The following is a 14,117-nucleotide window of genomic DNA, read 5'->3' on the forward strand; positions in this document are numbered from 1 at the left end:
TGCACGACGGTTTAACAGAAAGCTCACATAACATTTATTTGTTCTAACGTTACAACCACTAGTCATATTTATAATTTTTATATACACTAAGCATCAAAATTAACGCATCACCTTAAAAATGGGACATTTTTGATGTCTCTTATTTTCTAAACCTATTGTCCGATATGAGTGTTTTTTTTAATATGTTATAGCTTTGTTATTCAAGAATATCGTTGTAATAATATTGTTGCTAAACAGGTAAGTGTCATTGTATACCGGGTGTAACAATGTTAGTGTGTTTTTTCCTCCAAAGTTCGGAACACCCTGTGGAATATTCCAGCGTATATAAAATATTGAAATTAATAAGTGCGACAATCTTTAAAGGGTAATTCTGCATGAAAGAATAATGACCGTTTGCTTTATAAACATATGTCCGCAAATGCTTCGTTTCGAGATACGGGATGTTGAATTTTTTCTTACAAACTGATTATTTTTTTATTGCTCCAAAACCGGTTGAGGTATGCAAATGAAATTTAGAAGGTTTTAAGAGGTAGTTATTGCGTATTTTTTGACATACAACTAAAAATTTTATACTTACCATTGGCGTGTATACGGGTCATATTACCCGTATGCACGCCAATGGTGAATATAAAATTCTTAGTTGTAAGTAAAAAAATGCGCAATAACTACCTCTTAAAACCTACCAAATTTCATTTGCATATCTCAACCGGTTTTAGAGCAATAAATAATCGAAAGTTTGTAAGAAAAAATTCAACATACCGTATCTCGGAAACGAAGCATTTGCGGACATATGTTTATAAAGCAAACGGTCATTATTTTTCATGCACAATTACCCCTTAAAGTTTGTCGCACTTATTTAGAAGCACCCTGTATTGATGAAGAACGTTGCTAGTTGTTAAAGTACCTAACTTTTTTATTATCCAACATAAGCGAATGAATCAAAAAGCAAAACATTAAGAAAGCCTAAGGCTACAGTTGAGTTTTAATTTCAATATTTTACAGTAAAACCTGTCTATATCAGTCACTTAAAATGACAGAACTATTGGCCGATATAAAAAGGTGGCCGCTAATACCAGGTTTTGTAGTCCACAAATTTTGGTTGGGGGAACTTTGAAACTGGCCGGCTAGTTCAGGTGGCCGGTTTTGACAGGTGGCCGTTAACACAGGTTTTATTGTATATGCGCTGGAATATTCCACGGAGTGTTCTGAACTTTGAGGAAAAAACACACTATCACTGTTACACCCGGTATACAATGACACCTGTTTAGCAACAATATTATTACGTCGATATTCTTGAATAATAAAGCTATAACAACAGGTTTAGGAAATACGACACATCAAAGATGTCCCACTTTTAAGGTGGTGCGTTAATTTTGACGCTTAGTGTATTACTCTACTTCATTAGTATCCGTTGAAATCAATTTAAAACATTTATATAATATCTTTTTACGTAAAAAAACCAATTTTTGTATGTTTAGTTACAGAGAAAGCACCAGTACAACAGGCGAAGCGCGGAAGCATCTCATAAATCAAGTGACGCGATAGAGGAGCTAGAGAATGCATTTGAGATTGCCGAGAAGACAAGCCCAGGGATAAGTGAAATGTTCATTTGTGAATTGGTGCAAAAATTGGTGCCATCCATTTCAGAACAGAGACTTAAGGGTGTGTTAGATAAAGTTGTAAGGTAAGTTAAATTGTAGGCTTAATAAGACTTCTTGAAGTACTAAAAAGGCATATTAGGGTTGAAAATGTTGTACGATAATAATTGTTAAATATGTAAATATAAATCACCTAACATAAAAAATGCAAGTTTTTTAAAGACATAATTGTCTATAGGCTCTTATCCATTTAACACACTTACTTCAACGTTACGAATTCTCACCTTCCTGTCCAGTTAATCTTGGGTAGGAGCTAGATTCTCTAAAAAATCTTAAATATTCGCCTAAATAAATCTTAAAAAATGAAAAAGTGACAAAAAAATTGTTAAATAACAAAATGCCCACAACCTTTCAATTCATATAGTCTTTATACAGGGTGTAACAAAAATACAGGTCATAAATTAAATCACATATTCTGGGACCAAAAATAGTTTGATTGAACCTAACTTACCTTATTACAAATGTGCACATAAAAAAAGTTACGGCCCTTTAAAGTTACAAAATGAAAATCGATTTTTTTCGATATATCGAAAACTATTAGAGATTTTTTAATGAAAATGGACATGTTGCATTCTTATGGCAGGAACATCTTAAAAAGAAATTATAGTGACATTTGTGCTTCCCATAAAAATTTTATGGGGGTTTTGTTCCCTTAAATCCCCCAAACTTTTATGTACGTTCCAATTAAATTTTTATTGTGGTACCATTAGGTAAACACAATGTTTTTAAAACTTTTTTGCCTCTTAGTAATGTTTCGATAAATCAGTTTTAATCGAGATGCGGCTTCTTTTTTAATATGTTTACATAAAAATTGTATGGGGGTTTTGTGCCTTTAACCCCCCAAATGTTTGTGTACGTTCCAATTAAACTATTATTGCGGTAACATTAGTTAAACAGAGTGTTTTTAAAACTTTTTTGCCTCTTAGTATTTTTCCGATAAGGCACCTTTTATCGAGATGTGGCTTCTTTTCTAATATGGTTCAAAATATACCTCAAACTGTAATTATTTATAAAAAAAGAATGTGTGTGTACTTTGTACGCACGTAAGAAGTTATACTTCTATTATAAAATTTCAACGAAATAAATATACTAAACAGTTATATTTGTATTTTATTTAAATATTTAAAATAATTTTAATAATTACCTACCACTTTCAAAAACATTTTATTAAGTAAAACAATACCAAAAAAAAAAAAAAGAATATGAGTCTACCAACGAAGCTATCATCGCTCTGTTTACGTGACATCTCGAGACATATTACAAATCACAGTGACAAATAGATCAAGTGAAGTATAAATATATGTTATAATAGATACTTATCATCTTGCTCCCGAGGAAGACAAATCCAAAGACACAAAAATTATAATAAATAATATATTTACTCAGAACACAAATATATTATTTTCATACCTTATTTGCGCCGATACATACAAAACTTGAAAGATTAGCAACAAACTCCATACGTTCTGTGTGCGCATGCGCCCAGAATAATAAAAATTCACTCTCAATCGCCTCTAAAGAAGTATAACTTCAATAAATTTTCATATTACTACCAGGTCTGTATAATCGTACCTAACAGTAGGTATACAAATATGTGGTGGATTTGACAAATATTCAAAATATCTCGATAAAAACTAGCTTTTCGAAAAAGTACTAAGAGGCAAAAAAGTAATAAAGTAAGAAATATTGTTGTTAACTAATGGTGCCACAATGATAATTTAATTGGGACGTACGCAAAAGTTTGGGGGGTTTAAGGGAACAAACCCCCTAAAATTTTTATGGGGTGCACAAATTTCACTATAATTTTATTTTAAGATTCTCCTGTGATAAGAATTCCACATGTCCGTTTTCAATAAGAAACCACGAATAGTTTTCGATATATTGGAAAAAATCGATTTTTATTTTGTAACTTCAAACGGCTGTAACTTTTTTTATGTGAACATTTGTACTAAGGTAAGTTAGGTTCAATCGAACTATTTTTGGTCCCAGAATATGTGATTTAATTTATCACCTGTATTTTTGTTACACCCTGTATATCTGACAAAGACATACGATACTGTACTAATTTCAATACTCTGGGTAGCAGGGAAAAATCAAAAAATAATAAAAGTATATAAAAACAGTACAACAGCTTTACAAAAATGTGACGGTAAACATTAAACTAAAAAAAAAATAACTAGAGAAATTCATATTGGCAAGGTTCTAAAGCAAGGCTGCTGCATATCATCTACAATCTTCAAAATATATCTGAATTAGGCGCTCGGAGAATAAAGTGATGTAATATGAGCATCCCAATCTAAGACGAGGGATTGTACACGATACACATCGCTGAAGAATAAGCCATTAGCCATAAGCCTGGCCATTAGCCACAAATATTCAACCTGGTACTTAGTTGCAGGAGAAAAACCAAAGAGCCTACAGATTGAAATGGGAACTATAAAACTAACTGAAACCTACAAATACCCAACTAACATCAAAAGCAGGGAGTAACAAAGAAGTATATCCCAGGATTGTCCAAGTAAGATCAGCCACTAGACAGTTACATGGACTATTAAGTTTGCTGCCGATCACGCGCCAGCGCGTGATATGGTTACTTCAGTCAGGTGCCGTTCAACAGAATAGCTCCTGGCTAAGTTCCATTCTCTTAGATAGGCAGCGAATGGGTTAACATAAATAAAATAAAAAAGGATTTATAAAACAGTAATGTAGTACGGCGACGAGCTCTGCGAAATAAATGAAAGAAGCAAATCAAAAATTAGGGCCATGGAAATGAACCATTGAAGATTATGTTGCCGACTCACTAGACTTGATAGGGTAAGGAATGAAGATTTCATAGAGAAATGGATATTGATCTAGACGCAATAGACACAATTTAAGCTAAATAACTAAACTAGTATGGACACCTGTCGAGAATGCCTGAAAATAAATGGCCACAATAGATAAAAATAGACTATAACATCTTATAATTTGTAAAAATCATTCAATACAAACTCTTACAAAAACAATTTGTACGCCACTGGAAAACCAAGAATGACGCTGACCATTTCTTTCTTTCTTGGAATTTAGTGCCAACAATTTTGAAACTATAGGTACTATACCAAAATCATATTAGTTTTATGATCTAGTATTAGGTTTTTATGACTCAGTTACAAAAATAAAAAAAAATGTAAATAATAGTTCTGCTGTAAAAACGAAAACTAGAGACGTCTTATATTTCAATTCATTCAAAGAGCGCCAACAACACCCTTACCGGTTTCAAGCTCATTAGCTTTCATCAGAGAGTGTACAGATGACTTTCTCTGAATGAACTAAAACAAACTTGACTGTTAGTATCGAATTACAGCAAAACAAGCTAAAGGTTTACCTTAATCATATTAAAAGTAATATTAAAATGAAGCTTTTATTGGGACCCAGTTTCTGGTAAACGCCTTCGCGGTTTCTATAATTTGCAAACCATGTGAATACTGAGGCAAAGAAGGCTAGGGGAGATCTAAGAATTGCATCTTACTTCCTGTCTGCTCAGCGTGGCAAAAATTCTAACGAAAGCTTGGTCCCACGTACTAAGGAGTCTAAACTAAAAGTCAAACAATTAGGAATGTTCGTCATAGATTTAATGACATCATAACCCACCGGAACAAACTAGACGGTAAACAAATTCAACAAAATTTTCCTCATATATTAGTCTTTTCGCTACCGTTAAGTTTAGCAGGACAGCGCTGTTGCCAAATAAAAAACATATGTATTTACAATAGCAAGTATCGGCTACACTGTTTCTCTTTGTCTTTAAGAGTGTGAAACAAAGATAACTGTCTGTATTATAAACGTCAAAGTCATGTTTTCCTATAGAAGGTTATGTAAGATTTTTGTTTGTTTATTGTTTTTCTTCTTCTTTATTTTATGGCCTTTGGGAGCTGTGCCCATTTAGCCAGCAACATTTCTTAAAATTAATGCCTAACTATGCCTACCATACAACAAAACTATTACAAACCTAATCGACCAATCAAGGATAGGGAACGGAAAGTGAAGTTGGTTAAAAAATAAACTGTTGTTAAAATATAAACTAAATAAATAAAAAGATAAAGGCAGTTTTTGTTTTCATTTGATTCAGAGTTGGGCCACCATCTCCATGTAGCTATTTCAGCATCTATGCATCCTCAGTGGAGCTATGCAGTCACAACTCTGAACCAAAATCAACAAACCCTGCCTATTTAAGAGAAAACATCGCGATGCAATGATTCCACCTTTTTAAGACGCAAACAGCGACATCTCTCGTAATACGAGGAAGATGAAAAGCTCCAGATGCAATGTTTATTACTTTTATACAATTAGAATAAATAAAATAAATGAAATAAATAAAATATGATTTGAAGACAATAATTTGACATTATACAAAGTTTACTACCTTTAAAACAATTAGAATAATTGAAATAAAAATATAATAAACAATATTTTAAATCTAAGACTTTTCGTTAATAAACTGCTTTCTGGCTGCATCCCATATCTCCGGATTTTACAATATATAATCACGTAGAGACGACGAAAATAGGAGAAAGCAAATAGAGGACACTTAGGCCACGCATTTACCTTCTCTTCGTCTAGGAAAAGGACCGAAAGACAGTTTCTAAATACTCAAAAACTGAGTAAAATGAAAAAGATAAAAAAGGGTTCAAGGCAGGTTTTGTTTATATTCGATTCAGAGTTGGACTACCATCTCCATATAGCAACTATTTCAGCATCCTTATGCATCATCAGTGAAGTTTATGCAGTCACAACTCTGAAGGGAATATAAACATTCTGCCTCTTTTAAGGCAAACCATCGCGATGCAATGAACCCACCTTTTGAGACGCAAATCAGCGACATCTCTCGTATTACGAGGAAAACAACGAAAAGCCCCAGATACAAAGTTTACTACTTTTTAAACAATTAGAATAATTGAAATAAAAATATAATAAACAATATTTTAAATCTAAGACTTTTCGTTAATAAACTGCTTTCTGGCTGCATCCCATATCTCCGGATTTTACAATATGTAATCACAAGAGACGACGAAAGTAGGAGAAAGCAAATAGAGGACGCTTAGGCCACGCATTTACCTTCCCTTCGTCAAGGAAAAGGACCGAAAGACAGTTTCTAAATACTCAAACTGAGTAAAAATGAAAAAGATAAAAAAGATCAAGGCAGGTTTTGTTTATATTTGATTCAGAGTTGGACCACCATCTCCATATAGCTATTTCAGCATCCTTATGCCTCATCAGTGAAGCTCAGAAGTCTCAACTCTGAAGGAAATACAAACAATTCTGCCAATTTAAGGCAAACCATCGCAATGCAATGAACCCACCTCTGAGACGCAATTTAGCGACATCTCTCGCATTACGAGGAAAACAACGAAAAGCCCCAGATACAAAGTTTACTACTTTTTAAACAATTAGAATAATTGAAATAAAAATATAATAAATAATATTTTAAATCTAAGACTTTTCGTTAATAAACTGCTTTCTGGCTGCATCCCGTATCTCCGGATTTTACAATATATAATCACAAGAGACGACGAAAGTAGGAGAAAGCAAATAGAGGACGCTTAGGCCACGCATTTACCTTGCCTTCGTCAAGGAAAAGGACCGAAAGACAGTTTCTAAATACTCAAACTGAGTAAAAATGAAAAAGATAAAAAAGATCAATTTTCGTTGTTTTTCTCGTAATACGAGAGATGTCGGAGGTAAATTGCGTCTCAGAGGTGGGTTCATTGCATTGCGATGGTTTGCCTTAAATTGGCAGAATTGTTTGTATTTCCTTCAGAGTTGAGACTTCTGAGCTTCACTGATGAGGCATAAGGATGCTGAAATAGCTATATGGAGATGGTGGCCCAACTCTGAATCAAATATAAACAAAACCTGCCTTGATCTTTTTTATCTTTTTCATTTTTACTCAGTTTGAGTATTTAGAAACTGTCTTTCGGTCCTTTTCCTTGACGAAGGGAAGGTAAATGCTTGGCCTAAGCGTCCTCTATTTGCTTTCTCCTACTTTCGTCGTCTCTTGTGATTATATATTGTAAAATCAGGAGATACGGGATGCAGCCAGAAAGCAGTTTATTAACGAAAAGTCTTAGATTTAAAATATTGTTTATTATATTTTTATTTCAATTATTTTAATTGTTTAAAAGGCAGTAAACTTTGTATCTGGGGCTTTTCGTTGTTTTCCTCGTAATACGAGAGATGTCACTAAATTGCGTCTCAGAGGTGGGTTCATTGCATTGCGATGGTTGGCCTTAAATTGGCAGAATTGTTTGTATTTCCTTCAGAGTTGAGACTTCTGAGCTTCACTGATGAGGCATAAGGATGCTGAAATAGCTATATGGAGATGGTGGTCCAACTCTGAATCAAATATAAACAAAACCTGCCTTGATCTTTTTTATCAATTTGACATTATATTTAACCTCCAATATTATGACAGACGTCAGTTACCATTTACAATCTCACCAAATATAATAACCGCAAAGGCGTTACCAGAAAATTGGTCCAAATAAAAGTTTTATTTTAATATAATTTTTAATTTTATTAAGGTAAAACTTTCGCTTGTAAAAAAATATAATTTGAAAATTTTCCGAAATACTAATTATGATTTTGTTTTTCAGGGATACGTTGTAGGAAGAATTTGGTTAGATTTCAGTGGAGAGTTGCTAATTGAAAATTTGTTGGTTCGGTTGAAAGTTATTCTCTCGTTATTCCAAGTTGTTAAAAATACTTACCATTTACATGACAATATCTTATATCTATTGAGCTTATTACTGGTTAAATTTTAAGCAGACATTCTTCTTATAGAGTAATAGTTGATGATTAACACCACTATACCCCCTCACCGTTCACGTTTTCCAAGGCAATTCTACGTCAAACTTATCACATCTATTTATTAACTAAACATAACTTAATAACTTCTTAGCGAACTTGTCAAATCCAGTATATTTGATACAGAAATATTAATTAATTCAAATTTATTTAGTTAACGAAATGAGAAGTCCCAAAACGGTAAATGTGAAAACCTCTACCGTGGAACCAATTTCTGGGCACATCCTTAATCTCTGCATTTTATAATTTATAAGGCAAGCAGACGACGAATAAAGGAGACAGAAGGAATTCTACAATATGCAGTCACATTCCGTCTATTCGTCTTGGAAAAACGCCAACGAAACTTCTTTATTCGTCGTCTGCTTGTATTATAAATTGTAAAAGGCAGAGATTAAGGATGTACCCGATAAATTGGTTCCACGGTAGAGGTTTTCACATTTACGGATCTGGGACTTCTTATTTCGTTAATAGATGTCGCTACAGAGTCCAAAACGCGAATTATTTTTATAATTCTGCTTAAATAGACAGTTTGGTTTTTGATTCAGAGCTGATCGTGTAGCCCCTCTGATGAGGTCTGTGGAGACTGAAACGTACGTAAGGGGATGCTTGATCATATCTGAACCGAAATGAAACATAAGTTGTATTTCATTTTATTTAGTTAAATTGTTTTACAAATTTGATTTGATGTTTAGTTTTTCACATCATAATCATAATCAAGTGATTATATTATTTATTTTATGTTACTACAGTCCTAGCCAAAAAAATGGGCCACCTTAAAAATGGGTCATTTTTGATGTCTTGAATCTCCTAAACTTGTTGTCCGATTTTAGTGATTTTTTTAATATGTTATAGCCTTATTGTCTAAGAATATGGATGTAGTAATAGTGTTGCTGAACATAATGTCATTGTATACCGGATGTAACAATAATACTGTGTTTTTTTTTCCTCAAAGTTCGTAACACCCTGTGGAATATTCTAGCATTTAAAAAATATTGATATTAAAACTCAATTGTAGCCTTAGCCTTTCTTAACAGTCTGCTTTTTGACTCATTCACTTATGTTGGATAATAAAAAAGTTAGGTACTTGGACAACTAGCCATGTTCTTCATCAATACAGGGTGTTTCTAAATAAGTGCGACAAACTTTAAGGGTTAATTCTGCATAAAAAAATAATGTCAGTTTGCTTTATAAACATATGCCCGTAAATGCTTCGTTTCCGAGATACGGGATGTTGAATTTTTTCTTATAAACTGACGATTTATTTATTGCTCTAAAGCCGGTTGAGATATGCAAATGAAATTTGGTAGGTTTTAAGAAGTAGTTATTTCACATTTTTTCACATACAACTAAAAATTGTATATTCGCCATTGGCGTGTATATGACCGGGTAATATGACCCGTATGCACGCCCATGGTGAATATAAAATACATAATTGTACGTCAAAAAATGCGCAATGACTGCCTCTTAAAACCCACCAAATTTCATTTACATATCACAACCGGTTTTAGAGCAATAAATAAATCGTCAGTGTGTAAGAAAAAAATCAACACCCGGTATCTCGAAAATGAAGCATTTGCAGACATATGTTTATAAATTAATCGGTCATTATTTTTTCATGCAGAATCACCCCTTAAAGTTTGTCGCACTTATTTAGATACACCCTACATTGATGAAGAACATGGCTACTTGTCAAAGTACCTAACTTTTTCATTATCCAACATAGGTGAATGAGTCAAAAAGCAGAATGTTAAGAGAGGCTAGGGCTACAATTGAGTTTTAATTTCAATATTTTTTAAATGCTAAAATATTCCACAGGGTGTTAAGAAATTTCAAGAAAAACACAGTATTATTGTTACACCCGGTATACAATGACATTTACCTGTTCAGCAACACTAGGTTTGTTCGTAGAACGATCAGCAACCGTTGCCAACCGTCAGACGCAAGCGCGTTCGTAGTCTACGAACTCGAACTGTTAACTGCGCAGCGCTAACTGTTAACTGCGCAGCGCTAACTGTTAACTGCGCATGCGTCTGATGGTTGGCAACGGTTGCTGATCGATTGGATCGTACTACGAACAAACCTACTATTACGACATCGATATTCTTAGAGAATAAGGCTATACATAGGCTATAAACATATTTAAAAAATCACTAAAATCGGACAACAGGTTTAGGAGATTCGAGACATCAAAAATGACCCATTTTTAAGGTGTCCCGGTTTTTTTTGGCCAGGAGTGTATAAAGTTTTTATTTTTTAAACAATATATTTATTTAACAGCGATTAAAATTTACATTCTCTACGCTCTTTTGCTAACTTAAGAACTGTTTATTTCAGTTTCAATACTCGTCGTGAATTTTCTCAACGGGAATAAATATTTTTAATTTTAGTTTTAGTCAACTGACAACTCTTTTTGCGTCTTCTGTTTCTATCTATGCAGTGGTTATATAATAGGGTTTATGTGGATTTCTAATTTCTGATGATGCTTGATACTTCGTTTAGATGCTGATCAATACAGGATACGAGATTTACTAGATTTTCTGACACACACCCATAGTGAAAGCACACAATTCCATTAATATCGAAAAAAAAAATAGGGAACTTGCATACAATTTTGAATTCGAAAAAAATGCTATAAAATCCCAACACAACATAATTTAAAATATATGTATATCGGCGAAAAAAAAGTTGTTTTTGTCTTTCGTTTGGTCCCTAAAAACGATTAAAATTGTCCTGAAGCTATTTCTTTGTGGCATTTATGTAATTTACTATATTATGGCTTATTTCCCAGTTAGAATAGTAAACGATTAAAATCGAGAGAAAATTCAAATTATAGCAGCATTGGTCGTGACGTCATAAAGTTAAAAATGTTCAAGTTCGGCGCCATTAATTATTTATTACATTTGATATTCGTTTACTTGTTGTAGTCATTTTATGGTGTATCTATAGTGTTATAGTCTTTAGATAGTTGCTGTGAACTATATATTTCATATATGAGTGTTTTTGTTAAGACAATTTTTTTAAAATCACAGAAGAGGGTTTTTCTAAATGAACATAAATATATTATTATGATTAGTTTATTTTATTTTCACATACATGAAGACCGTGAGAATAAACTAAAATGTCTTTAATATCCTTTCAACATGCATGTAATCACTTTATTAAACGCCGTTTATTATCGACTGGTAATCTGATAATTTTATTGGGGGTTTTAATGGTTGTACTTTAACACACTAGTACTAAACAACACTTACAACATAGTATTTACTTTTATTTTCCATAGAAAACACACACACACACAATAGGGAACATGCACATTTTTTTATTACATAATAATGTTGTTTTGTATAAAAATGAGATTTCCAAAATTTCACGCTTCAAAAACTCATAATAACTTAGAAGTACAAATTTAAAGTCTTCGGTATCTTAAAATAGGTCAAACGGCCCGTGGCGTCACTCAGTTTAACTATATGGTTCCGTTTATGGTTATAATTAGGTATATTCTTCTTCTTCTTTAGTTTATTGGCCTCCACCTATTTTGGTATACCTCGTCGCGGAATAAAGGAAAAATATTTATATTCTATTAACATTTATCGTATGTCATTGTAATAATATATACCAGTTTGTTGACATTGGAGTTTGATATAGTTATTGAAGGAAAGGAAAGAAGGTTTACTACGGAAAATAAAACCATTTTGTAAAAGTTCAAACGATCAAAACACTTGTAACGTCAAATAAATGTATTTTCTACTGACGTTTATAACGTCTAATTTAAAATTCTGTTTACTTTGTTGGAAAAATGTAAATGTACAACGGAGTGACGTCAAACGAAAGACCTACAAAACTTTTTTATCTTTGATACATGTTTTAAATTATGTTCTGTTGGGATTTATAACATTTTTTTCGAATTTAAAAATTAATGCAAGTTCCCTAATAACTATCTCTTCGAAAAGTGTATTAAACTCCAAAGTAAACAACATGGTATTCTCCTTTTCATGAACATTTTTCAGTGCGTCACAAATTATAGAAAAAAAGGTAAGTCCGTGATAATACACATTTATGACATTTATTCTAACGTGACATTTTAGTTAAATCTGATAGTTGTCAAATTTTATTTTCAATTTGGAATAAAACCAAATCAATTGTGTCTATTGCATTTATAAAATGGTATTTTCTTTCATTTGTATAGTCTTATAAATTGTACAGATTATATTGATAATATTATTATTTTATTTAATAAATAATTCTTTTTTGATTATGGCGCCATCTATCGACAACTAGAATAATCACCGAACTAGAATAATTACCGAAGTATTCCCAGACGTGCCTTTTTTTCTGTCACATACAATTTAATGCGTTAGAGAGAAATCGAAAAACTGTGACGCACTGAAAGATGATCATGAGAAAAAGAGTATATGTATACTTTTATATAAGACAGGAGAAATGTCATTACAAAATATTACGATATGACGTCACAAGGGTTCGTGCGCTTTTTCGATCGTTTGAAATGATTGAAATAAATGTAAATACACAGAATATTTTAAATTTGTACTTCTACGTTATTATGAGTTTTTGAGGCGTGAAATTTTAAAAATTTTATTTTTAAACGAACCTGAACATTATTATGAAATAAAACAAAAATGTGTAAGTTCCCTTATGTATCGTTTATTAGAACTGAAAATGCTTTTGTTTACATATGCTGCATGGATAGTGAGAACGAAGTAGCGTAGTAATTTTGAATACTTTGTATCAAGAATACTGGATTTGCCTCTTAAAAAAGTATTTTTTAGAAATTTCGACATTTGTAATTAGAATTGTCCTCAGTAAGGTTCGAGTTTCCAAGATTATTTAGTTAATAATGTTTTTCATAATGGAATAAAAACGTTATGCCATGTCCTCTTGGGATGCATTGTATATATGTATATCTAGATTGACCTATATTCTATTATTAAGATCATATTTTTTCTTGCAATGTATTTTTTTAGATGTGTAAATATATATCAATAAATAGTTACACTGTTATCATTCTTTTTATATCATCCTTCTTCCGCTGCAATATTGTAATTTATTTTACAGATAGGGATTGGTTTTGTTATCTACATATTTGTCTAGAAACAGACAGGCGAATTTATACCAATCAGTTTGATGAGCCACATACCTAAGATACTTTTACGAATCATATAAAACCGAGTATTTCCTTTTATACAAAAGTAGACTATGTAGGTAATAAGCAATTTGGATTTAAAAGTGGTCTAAGAACTAAAGAGGCACCCTTTTGTTTAGAAATAATGTTTGTTTGTTTCATCGACTTCGAGAAGGCATTCGACCGAGTTCGATACCATACACTTTGGGTAGTAATGCATATTCGCAAGAAAGTCCTGAAATGTTATGTGTGGTTTATCCTTCCGCACACTTCAAATGAAGATGTTCTTAAAATGATGAATTCAGAATGTCTGCTCATAAACATCATTAAGAGGAGAAAAACAGAATACTTGACCATATAATTAGAGTACCTAAATACCATCTGCTTCGCCTTATAAGGAAATGTGGAGAGAGATGGATTGGTCGAAAGAAACTTTCATGTTGCATAATATTAGACAATGGTGTGTTGGTGTGGTT

General features: G+C 32.4%; 1 protein-coding gene across 4 annotated transcripts in view; it reads left to right on the forward strand.

Moving 5' to 3' along the window:
* Nucleotides 1-13,520, forward strand: part of LOC114333525 (serine/threonine-protein kinase 26) — a 136,687-nt gene extending 123,167 nt beyond the window's left edge. For all 4 annotated transcript variants that reach the window (XM_050648127.1, XM_050648124.1, XM_050648125.1 and 1 more), the window contains 2 exons: nucleotides 1,479-1,684; nucleotides 8,291-13,520. In XM_050648127.1, the coding sequence (XP_050504084.1) occupies nucleotides 1,479-1,684; nucleotides 8,291-8,303 (219 nt within the window). In that variant the 3' untranslated portion in view covers nucleotides 8,304-13,520. The remainder of the gene's footprint in view (nucleotides 1-1,478; nucleotides 1,685-8,290) is intronic.
* The last annotated feature ends 597 nt before the right edge of the window (nucleotides 13,521-14,117 follow it).

The sequence above is a fragment of the Diabrotica virgifera genome, chromosome 4, assembly GCF_917563875.1.
Source record: "Diabrotica virgifera virgifera chromosome 4, PGI_DIABVI_V3a".
NCBI classification, from domain to species: domain Eukaryota; kingdom Metazoa; phylum Arthropoda; class Insecta; order Coleoptera; family Chrysomelidae; genus Diabrotica; species Diabrotica virgifera.